Raw genomic sequence first — 23,292 nt, 5'->3', positions numbered from 1 at the left:
GCGGCAATTTGCGCCGGGCCCCGCAGCCCCCCTCCCCACGAGAATATAGTATTGCAATTTTTTATGGAAGGGGCCCCTGAAATTGCTTTGCCCCAGCCCCCCTGAATTCTCTGGGCGGCTCTGGTCCTAGCTCTCAGCCCCCCCTGCTCTAATCTCTAGACCCCACTTCTCTCCCAAAGCTGAGGAGAGAACCCAGGAGTTCTGGCTCTCAGCTCCCTTCCTCTAACCACTAGATCAGAAAAAAATAAACACCTAAAACTGAATACAGGGCGATGTCAAATACTTCCCAGCAAATGGTTAAAACCATTGTTAATATACTAGATTCGGATATTTCTTTATGGCTTTGAGGCAAGAAAATTCATCGAGTCTTGCTTTTTCCAGATTGAAATACCAAGGGTAAGGGACAAATGTTCAGAAATGGAGACCCAAAATCTATGGGGAAAAACATACAATTTGTGTTCCCAATTTCCACAATTGTGAGCGCAGTTTGTCATTTGATTGGCCATAAATGCACAGAATTTGCAAATTTTAAGGCTGGCTGAGCTCTCAGACAACTACTGGAGAAGGTTTTGTTCTGCTAGGTTTGGGGGGAAAAAAAGGACTTTTAAAACATTTATTTTCTGCTAATTTTTTTTCCTTCTGGTTGCTTCTGTCCTTTTTTAAAACAAATTTCAAAATAGAAAAAGTTCATTTTTGAAACATTTTTTGGGGGCAGGAAAATCCAAAATAAGCAATGGCAGGACGCTCCCCAATGACAAACAAACAAAATCACCAACATGATTTTTTTTGTTTGTTTCAAAAAATGTAACATTTTGGAGAAAAATCCCAACATTTTTGCGAAAAACTTTCCTTTTTCTTCCCCAGAAACTGTCCCCAGTTTACACTTTGTGCCTAATTGACTTAAGTTAAATCAGTGTCTACACCGCAAAGCCTGTCAGTCTAGCTTGTCCGGCAGGGTTCTCTCGTGTAGACGCAGGTTACGCTGACACCAGGAGCTTTCCGGACCGGACAGCACAGCAAACGCCACCTCCCGAAAAGATGTTAGTGAACCCGCCAGCTGCGCTCCTCTGTCGACACCCCCATGTCTACATTGGGGGTTTTACCAGCACAGCCATGGCGCTGGGGGGAGGGTGTTTTCACACCCTGATCAACACAGTAATACCCAGAGAAGTTTTAAGCATAGATCAAGCTTCACACCAGTTACTCCTAAGCCAGAACAAAGAGCATCCACACAGGGGTTGCAATGGTTTTACTTCACCACGTAAAAAACAATTTAGGTCTTGTCTACACTAGGAAGTTGAACTGCTTTAGCTCATCCCATCTAGCTATCCCCCTGCAGTGTGGAGGCAGCTATGTTGGCTCCTGTACCACTCTAGCTATTCCCACAGGGGAAGGGGAATAAGCTAGACTAGTATAAGGCCCATTTACACCAGTATAACTGTTTGCACAGAGGGGGCTGTGCTGGTTTCCCTGTATTGGTGAAAATGGCACAGCCCGTTTTTTCTCCTGCTGGTTGCCATGGGCCGGGGTGTTTTCACTTATAACCCATGTGGCCGCGCAGGGTTCTCGTGAGAATCACACCAGGTCACGTGCCGGAGAAGGGACGGAGGGATGTGTGGCTTGCCAGCAGGGCGGGTAAGGAGTGGTTACAGGGGTGGGAGGATGGGGGTCCAAGGCCTGGGGGTGCCTGAGAGAGGAAGAAGAGGGTCAGGCTGGTAGGGGTGAGGGGCAATGGCTGGGTTTGTTTGCTTTTTTTTGCCTCTCGGATGTGGCGACCCTACCTAACTAGCATTGTTAGCCCAGTACGATGCTCAAGCGTAGACGGAAACCCATGTGCTCGCTGTAGCCCAGCTCTGGGCCTGGGACTTCGGCTTTTGACATCATGGCCCTAATAGTCAATTGCTGCTGCCTCGGCGTCTGCCAGGGCTCTGAGGCTGCAACCGCCCGACTTTAACTTCTCAATGAGGCCCTGGAGTTCTCCCGCGGCCAGGAATCTCGTGCCAGCCTCGCCTCCCAGGCTCATTGTGGGTAGCATGTGCTGAACGACCTCTCCGAGGCTGTTGGCCAGCTCCTCATAGATCAGCAGGTCCTCGGTGAGCCTCTTAGCCACGCAGACCTTCCCTGCTAGCCCGTTCATGAAGGTAACACATTTCCTCAGCCCGTCCTGCAGGGTGACGATCTCCTCCTGTAACACGGCCAATGCCCGTTGCTCTGCATCGATCTGAGCCAGTCGTGGCTCGTTGGCCGCGATCTCGGCCTCCACCTGCCGCTCCTGCTCTTCATACCTGCAGACTTCTGCTGAGTACCTGGACGCTTCGTTTGTGTGTCGATTAACAGCATCTTGGGCCTCATGTGCGGCTTTTTCAGCAGCATCTAAAGCTACCTGCCCACAGCCGACCAAGACGGAGCCTGGTGAAACCGAATATAATTAGTTGTGGGATACTGATTATTACTGGTATTAAACTATTGCTTGGAGGCCCTGACAGAGACCCCATCACGCCAGGCCCTGCACACATGGCCTTCCCCCCGCCACCGACAGAGATCGGGTCTGCCCATCACGCCAGGCCCTGCACAGACCCCTCCCGACCAAGTCTGGAGCCCTGTCCGTTTGGGCTGCGTAGATTACGCCCCCCCCAACAATGCTCAGGACCCCTATCATGCCAGGTGCTGCATGGATCCCCCAACAAGATCGGGGCCCAGCGCTGCATATGGGGGGGGCCCTTCCCTTGGGGCGGGGGGTTGCAGACCCCTCCAACAGCCTGTGGGGAGGCAGACATTAACCCAGGACTCACCCCCCAGCCACTTGCAATCCCAGGGCCCCTCCCAGCAGCCCCAGCCCGGGGCCTCCTTCCCTTTGGGCTCTGCTGCTCCTCACACATGGCCTGGGCTCGTGCCCTCTCCAGTGACCCACAAAGCCCCTTCCCCGCTCACACCTCCAGAGGAGGGGGCAGCATGGCCAGGTATCCAGCCAGAGCCCAGAGGGGCATCTCCTGTGTGCTCCCCCTGTCAGGGCACCAGGGCACAGCGGCTTCCACAGCCTGGCTGCTGCTCTGGGCAGTGGAGGGCGCCACACCCAGACCCCGAATGGGATCAAGGCCCCGTTGGGCCAGTGCTGCCCAGATGCCAGGCCAAGGCGCTGATGGGCTAAACAGGAATAAATGGCCTGGGATTTGAGAGGACCAGCATAGGCGGCAGGTTTGTATAATTTTTGGTGGGGCCCAAAATGGTGGTGCGCTCCCGCCCTGTAAGCCGATATAAAATGAAGCTACAACGCGTCAGCGCCACAAGATTACAAGGGTCAATTAAAAGTGGAAAGTCAGAAGCAGCACTTGCCTACTTCAATATACAGTATTATATTTTGTTGCACCTGTTGTGATGAAGTGGGAATGTTCTTAATATTTTCTCTGAATACTGTGTGGGTGCCTCAGTTTCCCCTGCAAGATGCCAACTGAAGGTGTTGGGGACAAAGAGATCAGGTGGCCTCCTTGTCCGGAAGAGACACAGAAGCCAGAGGAGGGAGTGTCAGTTTGGAGCTAGCTGGGGAAATGGGGAGAGACCCAGAACTTGGTTCTGGGCTCCCCACCCCGCAAGATGGACCTGACAGAGGGGTTCTGTTTTCTGTACCAACAAGCTCTGTTTAAACTGTGTTCCTGTCATCTAATAAACCTTCTGTTTTACAGTCTGGCTGAGAGTCACATCTGACTGCGGAGTTGGGGTGCAGGGACCTCTGGCTGCCCCAGGACCCCGCCTGGGCAGACTCACTGCGGAAAGCGCATGGTGTGGAAGGGCTGAATGCTCTGAGGTCAGACCCAGGAAGGTGTAAGCTTCTTGCCCTGGAGACAGTCTGCTCAGAGAGGAGGCTCCCCCAGAGTCCTAACTGGCTTTGAAGGAGTGGTTCCAGAGCATCCCAGCATCCCCTTCCACACCATGCACTTCCCAGAAGTCCGCACAGGCACTAACACTCCCTCCTCTGGCCTTTGTCAAGAAGGCTAACAGCATTTTGGGCTGTATAAGTAGGGGCATTGCCAGCAGATCGAGGGACATGATCATTCTCCTCTATTCAACATTGGTGAGGCCTCATCTAGAGTACTACGTGCAGTTTTGGGCCCCACATTGCAAGAAGGATGTGGAAAATTGGAAAATCCAGCGGAGGGCAACAAAAATGATTAGGGGGCTGGAGCACATGACTTCTGAGGAGAGGCTGAGGGAACTGGGATGGTTTAGTCTGCAGAAGAGAAGAATGAGGGAGGATTTGATAGCTGCTTTCAACTACCTGATAGGTGGTTCCAAAGAGGATGGATCTAGACTGTTCTCAGTGGTAGCAGAGGACAGAACAAGGAGTAATGGTCTCAAGTTGCAGTGGGGGAGGTTTAGGTTGGATATTAAGAAAAACTTTTTCACTAGGAGGGTGGTGAAGCACTGGAATGGGTTACCTAGGGAGGTGGTGGAATCTCCATCCTTAGAGGTTTTTAAGGCCCGGCTTGACAAAGCCCTGGCTGGGATGATTTAGTTGGGAATTGGTCCTGCTTTCAGCAGGGGGTTGGACTAGATGACCTCCTGAGGCCCCTTCCAACCCTGATATTCTATGATACTCTAAACTGACCACCAAATTTAAGTTGCGTGTTTTTCCGGTCAGGTGAGGACTCTGGGGCAGGGCTGGGGATAAGGAACTTGGGGTGCAGACAGGCTGCCCCAGGGCTAGGGCCAAAGAGGACTCCCCTCCACCCTCCCTGGCAGCAGCAAGCTCCAGGGGAGGGACCCCTCCTCTGCCCCCCAGTCACTGCACATGCTCCTAGGTCCCTCTCAGGTCCAGAAAGCCCACTCGGCTCCCCTATGGTGGGTACCGAGGGGGGAGGTTGCCATCACGTATGGCCTCCCCTGCTGCCACCCCTCACCATAGCCTCACTGGGGATGGGGCTGCCCCTTGCCCAGCATGGTGCAGGAGTGGGGACTGCAGGGTGGTAGCTGGGGAGGGGCACAGTATCACAAAATTCACCCAAGCCCCAGCTGCACAGGGCTAGGAAGCTCCCCTCCCCAGTGGTGTAGCCAGGTTCTAACATCAGGGGGAGCGAACACGTAAAAAAAAGATGCCAGCCAACATATCCAATTACTAATCAGGTAGTTCTATAACAGGCTATAACAGGCTGCCCTGGACCCCATCACCCCCTGAAGCACAAGGTAGGGGTAGGCACCACCATGTTGTGCAACAAACACTTGACAAAATTACTGGACTTAGTGATGGACAATGCGGGCAGGTGGGTATTATGTCATTCAGTCATTCAACCCATAAAATTGCACACATTTTGCCTCAGTGAAATTAAATATCCAGAGAATTACTGGGCCTGTGATGATGATGACCAGGGCTTGCTCACCTGTGGCTCGGGCTCCCCCTCCCTGTGCTGTGGAGGCACAGCCAGGCAAGTCTGCATCTGCAGGCAGGCACCCTGCCTCATGTGCAGCTCCCGTGGGCCCTGATAGCCACTAGACCGGGAGCCTCCCGGCCAATGGAATGGGCTGGGCTGGGGGGCGGAAGGCAAAGGGGGAGATTGTAGGGAGCTTTGGAGGAGGGGAGGCAGTGGGCTGGCACAAAGGGGAGGGCTCTCTGGAGAGGAGTGACAGGGGCACAGGCCAGGGGTCATTGGGAGTCTCTCGAGGGGGCAGAGGGTTTTTATACCAGCCCCGGGGTGCCCATTGCTGCTCCTTTCCCCGCCCACGGCTCCATCTGTCTGTCCCCACAACCCCCCAGCTGTGTCCGTCTGTCTGTCCTCACAACTCCCCTGGCTGTGTCCTGGTGTGTGTCTGTCCCACAACCCCCTGGCTGTGTCCTTGTGTCTGTCTGTCCCACAACCCCCAGCTGTGTCTGGCTGGCTGCCCCCACCACCCCTGGCTCTGTCTGTCTGTCCCACAACCACCCAGCTGTGTCTGTTTGTCCCCACCAATGCGCCCCCCCCCCGACTGTGTCTTTGTGTCTGTCTGTCCCCACCACCCCCGGCTGTGTGTGTCTGTGCCACAACCCCAGCTGTGTCTGTCTGGCTGCCCCCACCACCCCTGGCTGTGTCTGTCTGTCCCCCCCGCTGTGTGTGTCTGTCCCACAACCCCCTGGTTGTGTCCTGGTGTCTGTCTGTCCCACAACCCCCCGGCTGTGTCTGGCTGGCTGCCCCCACCACCCCCCGGCTGTGTCTGGCTGGCTGCCCCCACCACCCCCAGCTGTGTCTGTCTGTCCCGCTGTGTGTGTCTGTCCCACAACGCCCTGGCTGTGTCTGGCTGGCTGCCCCCACCACCCCCAGCTGTGTCTGTCTGTCCCCCCCCCCCCGCTGTGTGTGTCTGTCCCACAACCCCCTGGCTGTGTCTGTTTGTCCCCACCAACCCCCCTCCCCGGCTGTGTCTGTGTGTCTGGCTGCCCCCACAGCTCACCGGCTGAGTCTGTCTGACAGGGACAGACGCTGCTGCTGCTCTGCTCAGGGCTCAGACGCCGGTGGCTCGCTCCCCCTCCCTGCTGTGAGGCGTGGCCAGGCAGCTCAGGCACCGCCCCCCGGCAACTCCCATTGGCTGGGGTTCCCGGCCAATGGGCTGTGAGCCCAGTTGCTGTTGGGGCCTCTCCCGGGAGCTGCCGCTGCGGTGAGAGCGCCCGGCATTGCGACGCGGGGACTCCCAAAGCACAGGGCCTAGGGCCCAAACATTGGTGGAGCTGGGTCCACCTTTAGGATTATTGGTGGGGCCTGGGCTCCATGGGCCCATAGAACTTGCCGCCTATGTCCCTACTCCCCTCCCAGAGCCAGGGATAGAACCCAGGACTCCTGGCTCCCAGCCCCCCGCTGCTCTAACCACTAGACTCCACTTCTTCTTGGTGCCCCTACAAGCGCTGTGCCATCGGCTGGTTCCCATCCCCAAGGTGGGGTGGGGCTGGACAGGACTCACCCGTCATTCTCTGACCCAGCGGCCTTGGGCTGCTCGTCTCTCTGCAGTCGAGCCAGGGCCACTTTACGAGACACCAGCCCTGCAACGGCACAAATGTAGAGCTATGGCCCAGAGATGCAGCCACCTCTGGGGTGGGGTGGCGGGGAACAGCCCCACAGGGATGCCGTATGGGGACGGCTTGCCTGGTGCAGAGATGCAGCCACCTCTGGGGTGGGGCAGCTGGGAACATCCCCACAGGGATGCTGCAGGGGATGGCCCATCTGGCGCTGAAATGCAGCCAGCTCTGGGGCAGGGTGGCTGGCAACAGCCGCACAGTAACTCCGCTCAAAAGTTTGGGACAGGAAGTGAAGGGGGATCATGTACTCCGTTGAGACCCACAGAAGATATGATCCGGGACACTGGGCTGGATGGGCCCATAGGTCTGCCCTGGGGCAGGCAGGATACCGGGGTAGATGGGCCCCGTCGGTCGGATTCAGTGCTCCGGTTCGTCCCTCTCACCTTGGATGGTGTCAACTCTCTTGGCGGCGAAGGTGACTTGGTTTCCCAGCCCCGCCAGGTTCAATGCAGCTGCCTTCAACTCCGCCTCCTGCCCCCCAACCTGCTGGTGGAGCCTGGGGTCAGGACGAGACTGAGGGTCAGAGGGCATGACCTCCACACCCCGACCACACACCTCACGTCCCACACGTTGGGCCTGTGACCCCAGAACTGGAGGATGAGGGGACAGACAGGGTCGTGACCTCAATCACGCCAGCCCCAGGGGCTGATGGTCCACAGATGCCAAAACACTGCAGCAAAGGATTCTGGGTAGCGGGGGTGTGGCGGGAGCCGCTGATTATAAGTTCATGCTAATGGAGGGACAAGATCAGAGCCAGAGATCCTGGGTGGGGCCAGATCGGAGCCGGCGCCCCCTAGAGAGGAAAGGGCTCTAGTCCCCAGGGCCCCCGTGTTTGTCTGTAGAGCGCCCCCGAGAGGTACCTGCTCACGATCTCCACAAGACCCCACAAGGAGCCCTCGGCTGCTTCCGCCCGGCGCTGGAGACGCTGCCCTGAGTCCTCCTGGTGAGACAGCTCGGCCCGGAGCCTCTGTAAGGGAGCAGAGTGCCCGTGTCAGTGCCAGTTCCAGCCAGTGCCCGCCCCGGGTGCCATCCCTTGCCCCCTCTGAGCCAGCCAGTGCCTGTCCCGGGGCTGGATGGGAAGTGGTGCCCCCTAGAGGGGACAGGCCCCTGCCCCATTCCCCGCCCCCCTGAGCCAGCCAGTGCCTGCCCTGGGGCCGGATGGCAGCCAGTGCCCCCGAGAGGGGAAAGGCCCCATGCCCCATTCCCCACCCCCTTGAGCCAGGATCAAAACTTGTTGTTCACTCGTTCCATATCGGCCTCAGCTGTCTTGTCCTGAAGACTGTGAAGCAGCAGCGCCACCTTCTGGTCCCTCGACTCCACTTCGCCCTGCAGCTCTGAGACCTAGACAGAGAGTGGGGGATAGAGCTACTCCGGGGCGGATTCTACGCATTCGCGGACGTGCCCAATCCCTCGGTCTCGCACAATTGTGTAGTTTCCCGCATAACAAACGTTTTGCCTAAGAAGTGCTGCGGTTCTGCCTTTTGCCCACCAGAGGGCGCTGTGGCACCAGAACAGCCGGCTGCTTTCCTGGGACTTTGGAAGTGGAAGGCAGCTGGGCGAAAGTGCCCATGAAATGGTTGAGTTCATGATTGTAAGGAACGGTAGGAGGGAGAACAGCACAATACAGACAATGGATTTCAAGATGGCAGATTTCGGCAAACTCAGGGAGTTGGTATGTAAGATCCCACGGGAAGCAAGTCTAAGGGGAAAAACAATTGAAGACAGTTGGCAGTTTTTTCAAAGACGGGAGGTCTGGCAAGAGACCCCCCTGGCTTACCCAGGAGACCTTCAATGATCTCAAACTCTGAAAAGAGTCCTACAAAAAGTGGAAATTCGGTCAAATTACAAAGGCTGAATATAAACAAATAGCACACATCTGTTGGGACAAAATTAGAAAGGCCGAGGCACAAAACGAGATCAAACTAGCTGGAGACATAAAGGGTAACAAGAAAACATTCCAGAAATATATTAGAAGCAAGAGGAGACCAAGGACAGCGCAGGCCCGTTACTCAGTGAAGGGGGAAAGACGACAGCAGAAAATGTGGAAATGGCCGAGGTGTCCTATGACATCTTTGTTTCGGTTTTCACTGAGAAGGTTGGTGGTGATTGGACACTAACATAGTGAATGTCAGTGAAAACAGGGTAGGATCAGGGGCTAAAATAGGGAAAGAACAAGTTAAAAATTACTTAGAGAAATTAGATGCCTTCAAGTCACCAGGGCCTGATGAAATGCCTCCTACTCCAGGAGCTGACTGAGGAGATATCTGAGCCATTAGCGATTATCTTCGACAAGTCATGGAAGACAAGAGAGATTCCAGAAGACTGGAAAAGGGCAAATCTAGTGCCCATCTATGAAAAGAGAAGTAAGGACAACCCAGGAATTACAGCTTAACTCTGTACCTGGAAAGATAATGGAGCAACTAACTAAGCAACCAATTTGCAAACACCTAGAAGATAGTAAGGTGATAAGTCACAGTCAGCCTGGGTTTGTCAAGAACAAATCGTGTCAAACCAACCTGATGGCTTGTTACCCTGTCAAAGAAAGTTTGTGGATGGGGGGAAGTGGTAGACAGGGAATATCATTAGTAAGGCTTTTGATACGGTCTCGCAGGACCTTCTCATACACAAACTACAGAAATGCAACCTAGATGGAGCTACTAATAATGTGGGTGCAGAACTGGTTGGAAAACTGCTCCCAGAGAGGAGTTTACAGTGGTTCAGTCAGGCTGGAAGGGCATCACGAGTGGGGTCTGCAGGGATCAGCTCTGGGTCCGGTTCTGTTCAATGTCTTCATCAACGATTTAGATCATGGCATAGAGAGCGCCCTTATCAAGTTTGCAGATGATACCAAGCTGGGAGAGGTTGGAGGACAGGATAAGAATTCAAAATGGTCTGGACAAACTGGAAAAATAGTCTGAGGAAAATAGGATGAAGTTTAATAAGGACAAATGCAAAGTGCTCCACGTAGGAAGGAACAATCAGTTGCATGCATACAAAGACTGTCAGGAAGGAGAACTGCGGAAAGGGATCTGGGGGTCATAGTGGATCACATGCTAAATATGAGTCAACAGTGTAACACTATTGCAAAAAAAGCAAACATCCTTCTGGGATGTATTAGCAGGAGTGTTGTAAGCAAGACACGAGAAGTAAGTCCTCCGCTTTACTCTGCGCTGATCAGTCCTCAGCTGGAGTATCTGTGTCCAGTTCTGGGCATCACATTTCAGGAAGGATGTGGACAAATTGCAGAACGTCCAGAGAAGAGCAACAAAAATGACGAAAGGTCTAGAAAACATGAGCTATGAGGGAAGATTGAAAACACTGGGTGTGTTTAGTCTGGAGAAGAGAAGCCTGAGAAGGGACATGAGAACAGTTTTCAAGTATGTAAAAGGTTGTTGCAAGGAGGAGGGAGAAGAATTGTTCTTCTTAACCTCTGATGACAGGACAAGAAGCAATGGGCTTAAATTGCAGCAAGGGAGGTTTAGGTTGGACGTTAGGAAAAACTGTCAGGGTGGTGAAGCACTGGACTAAATTGCCGAGGGAGGTTGTGGAATCTCCATCATTGGGGACTGTTAAGAGCAGGTTGGACAAACACCTGCCAGGGATGGTCTAGATGCTGCTTGGTCCTGGCCTGAGGGCAGGGACGGGACTAGGTGACTTCTCAAGGTCCCGTCCACTCCTGATTCTACGCTGCGTCCTAGCGCCACTGCGCCCTCTGGTGGGCAAAAGTCAGAACTGCAGCACTTCTTAGGCAAAATGTATTTTATGTGGGAAAATACAAAATTCGATGCCCAGTTCTGCAGAACCCCCCGGGGAGAGTTCACCACAGCACCCTGCCCGCGGAGCCAGGTCAGGACAGAGCGGGGCACACGGGGCTACTGGGGGGGTGTCGCACACTGGGGTTCAGAATGGCTAGTGGGGGGAACAGACTGGGGCATGGGGTGACAGTGTTGAGCCTGGGAGCTGCAGAGACCCATGGGGCTGCGGGGTGCAGGGACATAAGGCAGATGATCATGTGCCTGATTGAACGGGAGAGGCTTGGGGTCAGCCAGGGTCTGCATGGGGGAGAGTTCCCAACACCCTAACAATCCTGCCCCCCCCAAAGAAAAACCTCCCACCCACACCCAACACCCTCCAGGCTCCTTCCCTCTCCCTCAGCTCCTCCGTTACCCCTGACTCCCCCAGGCCTTTGCCCTGCTTCCGACGGGTGCAGGACATACAGCTCTGTAGTGTCATTTAGATGAATTACACAAAGTTGCGTAGTAATACGCCTCGTAAGGAAACCACTTGTCAAAAAATATTACCAGCATCGTTTTTTGTTGGGTCTGTATTGTTACCGACATACTCGCTGACAGATCGTTTGAAATAAATCACCAAAATAACTGTAACTGGCATGATTCTATTGTGTTATTTTGACAAATCAAATATGCAGAAGTTTGGCGAGTTTTCAAATATTGTGTGCAGAATTTTAATTTTTTTGGCACAGAATTCCCCCAGCATAGAACCCAGGAGTCCGGGCTCCCAGCCCCCTGCTCCCAGCACTAGACCCCGCTCCCCTCCAGCAGGCCCTCACCTTCCTCTGGAGCAGGTTGGTGGCGTCCGCGTGGCCGAGCTCCTGGGATCTGAGCTGCACCATGAGGGCAAAGACCTTCTCCCGCCAGCGGCTCAGCAGGGACTGGCTCTTCTGGGCCGGCTCGGGCTGCAGGGGGTCACAGGGCTGGAGGGAGACACATGAGGATGGGGGCTTCCTGCCTCCAGGGGGCACCATCCTGCGGCCGTTCCTACCTGAGCTGCTCCAGCAGGCTCTGGTGCTCCCGTCCCCTCGCCTCCAGCTCCTGCTCCAGCTGCAGGGCCCGCTGCCGCAGGGAGCCGACTTCAGCCCCATGGGCCTGGCAGAGACGGGAGAGCTGGGGGGAGAGAGGGGACCTGGGTGGGAAGAGAACCCAGGAGTCCTGACTCCCAGTCCCCCCTGCTCTAACCCACCAAACCCCACTCCCCGCCCAGAGCCAGGGATAGGACCCAGGAGTCCTGGCTCCCAGCCCCCCCTGCTCTAACCCACCAGACCCCACTCCCCTCCCAGAGCTGGGATAGAACCCAGGAGTCCTGGCTCCCGGCCCCCACTCACCTCAGCCTGGTGCTCTGCCAGCACCCCCTGCAGACGCTCTGTCGCCCTCTGGGTCTGAGCCTTCCCTTCCTCCAGCGCCGCCTGCAGCTCCCCCCGAGCGACCGCCAGCTCCTGCTGGTGCTGCTCAAAGGCCACCTCCAGCTCCGCCCTCAAGGCGTCGGCTTCTGCTTGGCCACGCCTCCTCTGCTCCTCTAGCTCCGCCCTCAGGGCATTAGTTTCTGCTTGGCCACACCTCCTCAGCTCTTCCAACTCCGCCTTCAGGGCAGTAACTTCTGCCTGGCCATGCCTCTTCTGCTCCTCTAGCTCCGCCCTCAGGGCTTCACCCACAGCCTGGCTCCTCCCCCTCAGCTGCTCCAGCTCCCCCTGCAGGCAGGCCACGGTGCTCTCCCTGGCGGCCACCGTGGCCTCCTGCTGGAGGGCAGCAGCTCGGAGCCCAGCTAGCTCCGCCCCCTGCTGTCCACTTGTGCAGCTCATCTCTGAGGCGCTGGTTCTCCTGCCTCAGCTCCTTGAGCTCCTGGGGCTGCCAACAGGGCGGCCTGGCCCTCCAGGACACCGCTCCAGAAGCAGCCAGGGGCGGCGCCGACCGGCTCTGGAAATGGGAGGGAGGGATCAGCCCCCTAGGACCTATGGGAGAAATGACAAGGAATGGGACCCAGGTGTCCAGGATGGTAATGCATGGGGCTCATCTCTAGGGTGCTGGAGATGGGGAATGGGACCCAGGCGTCCGGGATGGCAATGCATGGGACTCATCCTCAGGGTGCTGGAGATGGGGAATGGGACCCAGGCGTCTGGGATAGCAATGCATGGGGCTCATCCCTAGGGTGCTGGAGATGGGGAATGGGACCCAGGCACCCAGTATGGCAATGCATGGGGCTCATCCCTAGGGTGCTGGGGATGGGGAATGGGACCCAGGCATCCGGGATGGCAATGCATGAGGCTCATCCCTAGGGTGCTGGAGATGGGGAATGGGACCCAGGCACCCAGTATGGCAATGCATGGGGCTCATCCCTAGGGTGCTGGAGATGAGGAATGGGACCCAGGCATCCGGGATGGCAATGCATGGGGCTCATCCCTAGGGTGCTGGGGATGGGGAATGGGACCCAGGCATCCGGGATGGCAATGCATAGGGCTCATCCCTAGGGTGCTGGAGATGGGGAATGGGACCCAGGCATCCGGGATGGCAATACATGGGGCTCGCCCCTATGGGGAGGAAGACCGGGATGGGGAATGGGACCCAGGTGTCCGGGATGGCAATGCATGGGGCTTGTCCCTAAGGTGCTGGAGATGGGGAATGGGACCCAGGCATCTGGGACGGCAGCGCGTGGTGCTGAGCTGAGGGGACTCTCAGAGCTGTGGATGTTACCAGCAGGTCTGGGGGCTCCGAAGGCGGCCGGTGGGTCCAGGTGACCTCTGGACTCTTCCCTCTTGTCCATTGTCCCGGGGGCGGCCGGACGACTCCCCGTCCCTAGAGGGGAACAGACGGGCTCGTCTCTCTGCCCCGGCCACGTGCCCACCAGGCGGCTGCCGCAGCCTGGGGATTTATGATCGACCCGCTGATAACATCCCGAGCTGCTCCTTCCCCCATTCCCGTCCCACACTCGGCCCCCACAGCCCCCCCCCCCGGTGCGGGGCACGCCGGGAGTCTGGTCCCCCCCCGCGCGGGGCACCCCGGGAGTCTGGTTCCCCCCCACACGCGCGGGGCACGCCGGGAGTCTGGTTCCCCCCCACACGCGCGGGGCACGCCGGGAGTCTGGTTCTCCCCCCCCGCGCGGGGCACGCCGGGAGTCTGGCTCCCCCCCCCGCGCGGGGCACGCCGGGAGTCTGGTCCCGGGTGCCCACCTGTCCGCACCCGGCACACTCCAGCTCCCCCCGCCGGGCTGCGGGGAAACCTCGCGAGACCAACAGCCTCCCCTCGCGCCACGGGCCCGCGGAAACCCGAACTAGCCAATCAGCGGGCAGAGGGGCGGGGTCATAGCGAGGCACGTCCCTTTCCCCTAACTAACCAATCCGCGCCGAGGGGAGGAGTCAGCGGGGGAATATACGCCCTCAGGCAGGAGTGACCAATCAACGGGGAGAACGGGAGCCAGCGTCTCCGCCCCCAGGCAGTGCTGACCAATCACAGCTGTAGGGGGCCAGGGCGGGGAGGATTAAGGGGCGCTGGAGGCCGGGCTCCGGGATCCTTCCCGCGAGCCTGGGAGCGCCTGTATGTGCTGATAAGCAACGCTAGTGCTTAGCTGCATTGACCCATTGGGTTTGTCTACATGGAGACCCGCTCCGGATTCATTAAACCAGATTAATCCTCTATGTGGATGCCCTTAATGCAGAGGGAATGGTTTGTTCCGGTTTAGTTTAATTCTATGTTAATTTCCGCTCAGAGTTAAACTAAAATGGAATAGGGTAAGGATGTCCACATGGGTGGGTGGGTGGGGGGTTAATCTGGGTTAACTAATCCAGTTTCAGCAGAGAATCCGACATGCAACGCAGTCCCTGGAGGTGCTGAGCTGTATCCAAAGCAGATGAAACACCACATGGAGGAGCCCTTCGACCAGTACAAGGACGAGTGGATTTCTAGCTGCGCTGCATTTCTGCTGCGATTCTTTCCTGCTGTTCTCTCTGTGGGGCCGACTCAGTAAAGCTCTGCTTGCAGTGAACCCAGGCGTCCGGTGATTCTTCCCCCTGCACCTCAGCTGGGTCAAAACTGTCACAGCCCCTCTGCAGACCCACCAGCCGGCCGGGCTCGGGGCGAGGCCAGTAGCCAGCGCCTGGATTCACTCCTGTTAGCTTGTGACGCCCGCTGGTGTCTAAACCATCCCCTCTGGTTGCTCCTCCCTTAAACCTCATCCCTCAGGGGGCTCATGGCCCACGGAGACCCAGCTTCAAACCCTCCCCTGGCCCAGATCCAGACCCCTGAGGGGTTCGTCCTTGTAGGCTGGAGGCCTGTGTGTCTCCCCGCCAGAGCAGGGGCAGCCTGGATGGGGCACAGTGTCCCCCTCCTGTTGCACACCCAGCCCCCTTTCCACAGCCCACTCAATCCTTGGCTGCTCTGGGGGGGCTGCCAGCCGAGGGGCCCGGTTCTGGTCAGTGCCCTCGGCTGGTAGAGTTTGAGTCGTACGGGTGCTGCCTTCCATGGAGCCAGCCCAGCCCCACTTCACATGGGAGACAACCAGTGACCAGACCCAGCAGCACCAACCTGGGCTGGATGGGAGCCGGTGCCCCCCAGAGGGGAAAGGCCCCTGCCCCATTCCCTGCCCCCCTGAGCCAGCCAGTCCCTGCCCTGGGGCCGGATGGGAGCCGGCGCCCCGAGGGGACAGGCCCCATGTCCCATTCTCTAAAACCAGTAAAAGCCCAGACGCACAACAGAACTCTCTACACATGTAACACAAAGCCAGACGGTCTAGATGGTGCTTGGTCCTGTCATGATTCTGTGCTTCTGATTTGTTTTCTCCTGCCTGTTACCCCGGCCTCTGGCCCTGCAGCCGGCAGGAAGCTCAGACACACGCTGGAGCATCTTGCCTAGCTGCAGCCGACCTCTCTTCTGGGCAGATCCCGCTCTGCGGGGCCACCTCTGCCTCGGGCTCCTAGCTCATCGTGGCAGGAGAGATCCCAGCGCCCGCTCACGGGAATAAGAGAAATTAAAGTTCCCACTGTATAGACAGAACTGCCCGAAGGTCAGGGGGCTCCGTTATTGTCATTAAAGCAGCTTTTATTTTGCAGTAAAAAGAGTTTAACTCATTAACAGCCGTGCACTAGTGCATGGGACACAAACCCGCATCACAGCAGGAAAATGTGGGGGGGGGCGGCAGGAGAGGAGCAGGATGTTTATTATCACAGGAAGGAAACAGCCTTAGGAAAAGCCCCCCCGCCGAACTTGAACTTTCCAACTTCTTCGCATAGCAGGCCCGAGTTCCCAGGCTTAGCACTGTGCTGAGTGCCAGTTCCTTTGGGCATTAGCAGGACACCCCCCCAGGTGCAGATCTACACAGGGGACGGGGCTCGTTCATCCAGCCGGGCTGCAGAGATGGAGGGTGCCAGAGTGTGGCTGGGCTCCGGCAGCTGCTGTCAAACTGCCCCCTGGGGCTCTGGCCCCACAACGACGCCAGGTCAAGAGTGCCCGGCCTACGAGTTAAACCTGGCAGGCAATGGGTGTAAACTGCTGCCCCCACCAACTGCCCCGGGATCAGAGAGCCAAGCTCGGTTGTTTCCGTCTTGGGCATCATGACTAATAAGAACGGTTCTGCAGAGCAAATCTTGTCCTCGCTGATCCCCATGCAGCCCACATCCCCTCCCTATCCCACCTCCAGTAACCTCTGCCCCACCCCCCGACGGCCCCCATGTAGCCCCCATCCTGGCAACTCTTGTCCCTGCTCCCAGTGACCCCCTCACTCTAACCCACTGGACCCCACTCCTACAGCTGGGGATGGAACCCAGGAGTCCTGGCTCCCAGTCTCCCCTGCTCTAACCCACTAGACCTCACTCCCCTCCCAGAGCCGAGGAGAGAACCCAGGAGTCCTGGCTCCCAGCTCCCTTCTTCTAACCACTAGATCAGAAAAATGAAACACCTAAGACTGAATCCAGGGCTATGTCAAAATACTTCTCAGCAAATTGCTAAAACAGTATTTCAGATATTAGACTCAGATATTTCTTCACAGCTTTGAGGCAAGAAAATTCATCGACTCTTGCTTTTTCCAGACTGAAATACCAAGGGTAAGTAAGGGACAAATGTTCAGAAAAATAGACCCAAAATCTATGGAGAAAAACGGACAATTTGCATTCATAATTTCTGCAATTGTGAGTAGTTTTCCATTTGATTGGCCATAAATACACATAATCTGCCAATTTTAGGGCTGCCTGAACTCAAACAAATTCTGGAGAAGGTTTAATTCTGCTGGGTTTGAAAACAAACCGACTTTAAAAAAATGTATTTTCTACTGAATTTGTTGGCTTTTTTGGTTTTTTTTTTAAAAACTAACACATTTTTAGCAAAAATGTTGGGATTTTTCTCCAAAACTTTCCTTTTTTCCCCTCAGAAAGTGGCCAGATGTTTCCAAACCAAAACTGGTTCCCAGACTTACACTTTGCATCTAATTGTCTTAAACTAAATTGCAGAGACAGTCAGTGTAGCAAGCCCGGCAGGGTTCCCTCGTGTAGACGCAGCTCACGCCAACACCAGGAGCTTTTCGGATGGTACAACAAACACCACCTCCCGAAAAGATGTCAGTGAACCCGCCGGAAGCACTCCTCTGTCGACACAGTTGTGTCTGCATTGGGGGTTTTACCAGCACAGCCTAGCTACCCCCTGCAGTGTGGAGGCAGCTCTACTGGCATGTCGGTGCCTGTTCCCACAGGGGAAGGGGACTAAGCTAAACCAGTAAAGGCCCCTTCACACCAGTATAACTGTTTGCACACAGGGGGCTGTGCAGGTTTCTCCGTGTCAGTTAACATGGCACAGCCCTGGCTGGGGTTGGCACCTGGCCGGTTTTTCTCCTGCTGGTTGCCATGCGCCAGGGGTGTTTTCACTTATAATCTGCGTGGCCGCGCAGGGATCTTGGGAGGAGTGAGCCGGGTCACGTGGTGGAGGAGGGAGGGCGGGACGCCAGGCTCACCAGCAGGGAGAGTACAGAGGTGCAGAGATGGGGGTTTGAGCCCCAGGGGTTACCTGAGAGAGGAAGCAGAGGGTCAGGATGGTGGAGGTGAGGGGCAAAGGCTATTTTGGGTGGGGGGTTGGATCTTGGAGGTGGCAGCCCAACTAACCAGCCTTGTAGCCCGGTACGATTCTCAAGCGTAGAGGGAAACCCATGCGCTCACCGCAGCCCAGCCTGGGCCTTCAGCCTTTGAAATCGTGGCCTTAAAACTCAATTGCTGCTGCCTCGGCGTCTGCCAGGGCTCTGAGGCTGCAACCGCCCGACTTTAACTTCTCAATGAGGCCCTGGAGTTCTCCCGCGGCCAGGAATCTCGTGCCAGCCTCGCCTCCCGGGCTCATTAGGGGCAGCACCTGCTGGACGACCTCTCCGAGGATGTTGGCCAGCTCCTCGTAGATCAGCAGGTGCTCGGTGAGCCTTTTAGCCACGCGGACCCTCCCCGCTAGCCCGTTCATGAAGGTAACACATTTCCTCAGCCCGTCCTGCAGGGTGATGATCTCCCCCTGTAGCACGGCCAACGCCTGTCGCTCCGCGTCGATCTGAGCCAGTCGCTGGTTATTGGCCGCGATCTCGGCCTCCACCTGCCGCTCCTGCTCCTCGTACCTGCAGACTTCTACTGAGTAGCTGAACACTTCGTTCGCGTGTCGATTAACGGCATCCTGGGCCTCGCCTGCGGCTTTCTCAGCGGCATCCAAAGCTACCTGCCCACAGCCGACCATGATGGAGCCTGGTGAAACCAACTATCATTAGTTATATGATTATTATTGTTTGTATTACACTAGTGCTTAGAGGCCTCGACCAAGATTGGGTCCTCCCATCACGCCGGGCCCTGCATAGACCTTCCCCCAACCAAGATCAGGGCCCTCATTGCACTGGGTGCTGCTCAGATCCCCTCAACTGAGCTCAGGGCCCAAGCACTGCATATGTGGAGGGGGGTCCCTTAGCTGGTAGCTAATTGCACCACCCCCTTGCTGTGGGGTGCAGACCCCTCCAACAGCCTGTGGGGAGGCAGCATTCACCCAGGACTCACCCCCCAGCCCCTCCCAGCAGCCCCAGCCCGGGGCCTCCTTCCCTTTGGGCTCTGCTGCGCCTCACACGCGGCCTGGGCTCGTGCCCTCTCCAGTGACCCACGCAGCCCCTTCCCCGCCCCAGAGGAGGGGGCAGCAGGACTGGGTATCCAGCCAGTGCCCTGCGGGGGAGTCTCCTGTGTGCTCAAAATAAGGCAAACAAAAATTTAAAAAAAAATAAACAAAAGAGTTAAACATTTAAATAAGCAAATTATTACCCTATTTAAAACTTAATAAAAAGGGATTAAAATGTATATTAATATTTGCCAAATTTGTTGTATTAATTTAGCAACTCAAGGCACTTTTCATTAAACGTTATTTTAAAACTTTGCTGTATGGAAATCAGGAAAGCCCGTGTTTCAAAGATTAGTCCGTGGTTAGGCTTAGAAGCAGAGTCTACATTTTTGTTGCTTGGCAACCATATCTTTAAAGTTAGGAGTAATTCCAGCTGTTGCATTTCTGATGGGTTAAAATAATTAATTTACTGGATTTATTTAAAGTATTTACCTTGTTTTCTCTTTGTTTGTTGTTTTGTTTTTAATTGCTTTATTTTTTGGAGATTTTTATAACTATTAACTTTTAAAACAAAGAGAGAGAGTAGAAGTGAGGAGAGGCGGGGGAAGAGGGAGTGAAGAACAACCTAGGCAGGTAGCGAGCCAAGAGAGATGAACTCTTTAAGGTATCTTAAAGTACAGGCAGCAGCAGTGAGTTTAGCAAACTGAGAAAGGATATAAAGGAAAACGTAACCAGTATGTAAACATATTTGAGAAAGAAGGTTCTATTTTTAGCTCTGAGCAAGGAGTTTGGATCCAGGGGTTAAAGCAATTGGGACCCTGCACCCCTGGTTTTTATCCTGGCTCTGAGAGAAGAGTGGGGGTCGTTACCTGCTCTTGTAAAACCTGAATTTGTTCCCCCAGTGTCTGTTGTTTTTGTTTGCCCCATATGGTTTTTCATTTTGAAATTCTTTTTTATTCACTGCCCTGCGATCAAGTCACAGCTCCTGTCTCCTAACGTGCTCTCTGAATTGTTCCGTTCTTTCTTTCATTTCATTTACCAGTCCAGTGAAAAGATTGTTTGCTACGTCTCCCTCCTGGACACTTACTTTTCCCATTCTGACAGGCACCCGGCTAGGTCCCGGTTTAGGTCTTACCAGAACCCGGCTTTTATTGTCAGCTGCTGGTTGCACTGCAGTGGCCCCCAATTCATTTTTTAATTTGCCAGGGCCACCTTTTTCCATGTCTGGCCCCATTCTTCAGGCACAGGGTGGCTGCCTGAAGCCTGCTGTTGATCACCAATATTTATAACAGCAGACAGCACATGTATTTTTTGTAGGTTCCTTACAGCTGTTCCAATGTTTTATTCTGTTTCTGTGCTTGCTGTCGCTGCCCTGCTCCATGCCTCAGTTTCCGCATCTGTACAACATGGATAATGACGCCCCCCCCTCCCCCGTCCTTTGTGAGTCGTCTCTGGAGAAAAGAAAATTTTGGTCTCAATGTCCTGATCAGTCCTTACCATTTATGCTGAAGCTGCAAGCCGGGCTGGGGAAGCTGCCAATGTACTTCATACAGAACAAAACATCCCCTGAGAGAGAATCAGACCCACTGCCCCAGAGGGGAAAGGCCCCGTGCCCCATTCCCTGCACCCCTGAGCCAGCCTTTCTCCCTCCCTGGGGCTGGATCGGAGCTGGTGCCTCCTAAAGGGGAAAGGCCTTTTCCCCAGCCCCTTTATGCTAGCTAGTTTCTTGCTGGTTCTCCATGCTCAGTAGGGACTGGGAGAGCAGGAACTACTAGAAAGGGGATGGAGTGGACCCATCTGTGACACTCTTTACCTCGGGGGAACACCCTACACCCCCATGTTCATCTTTATAAAATGATTGTGGGGGTGTATCCAATGCAAAATTTGTCATGTCCGGTGTCTTCGGAAGGCGCATGATGCACTGAGCATGGTTGTTATAGTAATTGTTACAGTGAGGTTATAGTGAGGTTATAGGTTACAATTTCATGTATATAGTTATGAGGCTGAAAATGTGTTCTCATGGCTTAAAGCAAACCCAGGCAAAACTCTCCAGGAACAGAGAGGCAGTTCACACCTCATCAGGGCATGGATGGGACAAGCCCAGCCCAGCCTCACAGGAACAATGGACAGTGGCTCACGCAGCAACAAAAGAATCTGTTAGACCCTCGAGTGAGTCACCTCCTTCCTTTGGGCAGTCTGGGACTGCGACAAGGTGATGCTCACCTGACTCTGAAGGGGGGTGGCAAAGCCAGGAGGGAAGAAAGGACACGATAAAAGGGAGAGATGTTTGCCAGGCTCACTCTCTTCCATCTCCGTCTACAGACACCACCACCAAGCAACTGAAGCGCTGATCACAGGGGAGCGTCTGGCTGAAGGGCAACCAGCCTGTGGTGAGAAGCACAGGGCTTGTCTTCACTACCCACCCGGATCGGCGGTAGAAAATCGATCTCTCGGGGATCGATTTATCGCGTCTCGTCGGGACGCAATAATCGATCCCCGAATTGACGCGCGTACTCCACCAGCCCAGGTAGGAGTAAGCGCCGTCGACGGGGGAGCCGTGGCAGTCGATTTGCCGCCATCCTCACAGCAGGGTAAGTCGGATCAGATACGTCAAATTCAGCTACGCTATTCCCGTAGCTGAATTTGTGCATCTGAAATCGATCCCCCCCATCCCCCACGTAGTGTAGATGTAGCCTAAGTGTGTAAGGGCACTGAAAGTGTTAAGATCAGCTTAGAATGCATTTTGCTTTTATTTCATTTGACCAAATCTGACTTCTTGTGCTTTGACTTATAATCACTTAAAATCTATCTTTGTAGTTAATAAATTTGTTTGTTTATTTTACCTGAAGCCGTGCGTTTGGTTTGAATCGTGTCAGAGATGTCCCTTGAGATAACAAGTCTGGTGCATATCAATTTCTTTATTAAATTGATGAACTCATATAACCCTGCAGTGTCCAGCGGGCATAACTGGCCACTGCAAGACGGAGGTTCCTAGGGTTGTGTCTGGGACCAGAGAGATTGGCTAGTGTCATTCGGTTGCACAATCCAAGGAGCAGCTGACATGCCAGAGACTGTGCGTGAACAGCCCAGGAGTGGGGGTTCTCACAGCAGAGCAGGGTCAGGCTGGCTCCCAGAGACAAGGATTGGCATCACCTAGCAGATCCCCGGTCCAGATAACATCAGAGGGGAAGGTCACACCATCCTATGGTGTCAAGCAGATGGACGGACTCTCCAAGTCCTAAATCCCTGGTAGCAACTGCAAAGTGTGTGCGATAAGGCACCATGAGGCTGTAATGTACAAACAGCACAAGCCACTCACCAGCAATTGTCCCCACGATAGGAATAAACATCAGCCCGATGCCAATATCTCGTGTCAGTCGGTTGCGCTCTGCTTCCTCTCGTTGTCTCTGCAGCTCGGCCTGCATTTCTCCGAGCTGCCTGTTGGCCCTTTCCAGCATCTCTCTGGCCTCTCTTTCCGACCCGCGGCAGGAGTCCAGCTGGATCCTTAAGCGCTTGAGGGTCCCTTTCTTTTCCTCTTGCTCGTCCTGCAGGCTTTTCTTCTTCGCTACTAGCTCCTCGGTTCTGGAATCTACCGTCTTCAGCTGCCTTCCCAGCTCCTCATCTGCTGCTGACATCTCTCGGGAAGCTGCCTGGATTCGTTCCCGGATTTTCCCGTGTGCATTCGGATCTGCCTCAGCTTCAAGTAGGTGTTGGGTGAAACACACCAGCTCCCTCATCCCTGCCTCAAAACGGTCCCGGACGACCATCTTATAACCCTCATCTCGTCCAGAGCAAGTGGAAAGAGCCATGGGGAGCTGCCACGAGATGACGTCCTGCCTGCAAGAACAAAATAAGTCTGAGATGTTGGGTCCAGCTGTTAGCAGAGGCCAGCTGTTATCCAGTCTGTGCACTGTTACACCTGGGCAAGTACAGAACAACTCCACTGGTGCAGCAGGATCGCTCCAGATTCATACCAGGATCACTGAGACCAGAATCCAGCCCTGACTCCATTGATGGCAACAGGGTCACTGAGATCAGAACTGACTCTGGCTCCATTGATGTCAGTGGGGTCACTCCAGATTCACACCCAGGTCACTGAGATCAGAATCTGGCCCTTTATGTTATTCCTCACAAACGGAAAAGTTCTGTGGCACCATCAGGTCTGGAGGATCTTCAACTAGACAGACTGATTCCTTCCCTGCATTGCAAGTCCGGGTCTAACCTTCCCCCTGCTGTTCTGAAATCCAAGGCGCATCAGCTCGAGGAAGCAGCGTCAGGTCTGTAATGTAAACGTTTTCAGTAGGAAAGGGCCTCACATAATCACAGGACAAAGGAGGGCCCTGGTTCCCCGCCATGTTCCTAGTTTAATATGGAGGTGACTCTCCGTGTCACCAGCTCTTGCGTGCCTTGCAACTA

The 23,292-nt window shown here is 55.1% G+C and overlaps 2 protein-coding genes across 2 annotated transcripts; both read right to left on the bottom strand.

Annotated features, from left to right (window-relative positions):
- Positions 1-1,888: 1,888 nt before the first annotated feature.
- LOC123346616 (coiled-coil alpha-helical rod protein 1-like) lies at positions 1,889-12,206 on the bottom strand. Its single transcript, XM_044984093.1, has 8 exons — positions 12,156-12,206; positions 11,604-11,937; positions 8,264-8,374; positions 7,894-8,000; positions 7,417-7,529; positions 6,919-6,997; positions 2,934-3,003; positions 1,889-2,383 (listed from the first exon to the last, which is right to left on the bottom strand). The coding sequence occupies exons 2-8, from the start codon at positions 11,913-11,915 to the stop codon at positions 1,889-1,891; spliced, it is 1,287 nt and encodes a 428-aa protein (XP_044840028.1). The 5' UTR covers positions 11,916-11,937; positions 12,156-12,206.
- Positions 12,207-16,951: 4,745 nt separating this feature from the next.
- On the bottom strand, positions 16,952-22,647 carry LOC123344901. The gene is made up of 2 exons (XM_044981402.1): positions 22,196-22,647; positions 16,952-18,521 (listed from the first exon to the last, which is right to left on the bottom strand). Exons 1-2 carry the CDS (start codon positions 22,641-22,643, stop codon positions 18,001-18,003), a joined length of 969 nt encoding a protein of 322 aa, XP_044837337.1. The 5' UTR covers positions 22,644-22,647; the 3' UTR covers positions 16,952-18,000.
- Positions 22,648-23,292: the final 645 nt, after the last annotated feature.

This window comes from Mauremys mutica, chromosome 12, assembly GCF_020497125.1.
Source record: "Mauremys mutica isolate MM-2020 ecotype Southern chromosome 12, ASM2049712v1, whole genome shotgun sequence".
Taxonomy (NCBI): Eukaryota; Metazoa; Chordata; order Testudines; family Geoemydidae; genus Mauremys; species Mauremys mutica.
This window is presented reverse-complemented; position numbering and strand designations above follow the sequence as displayed.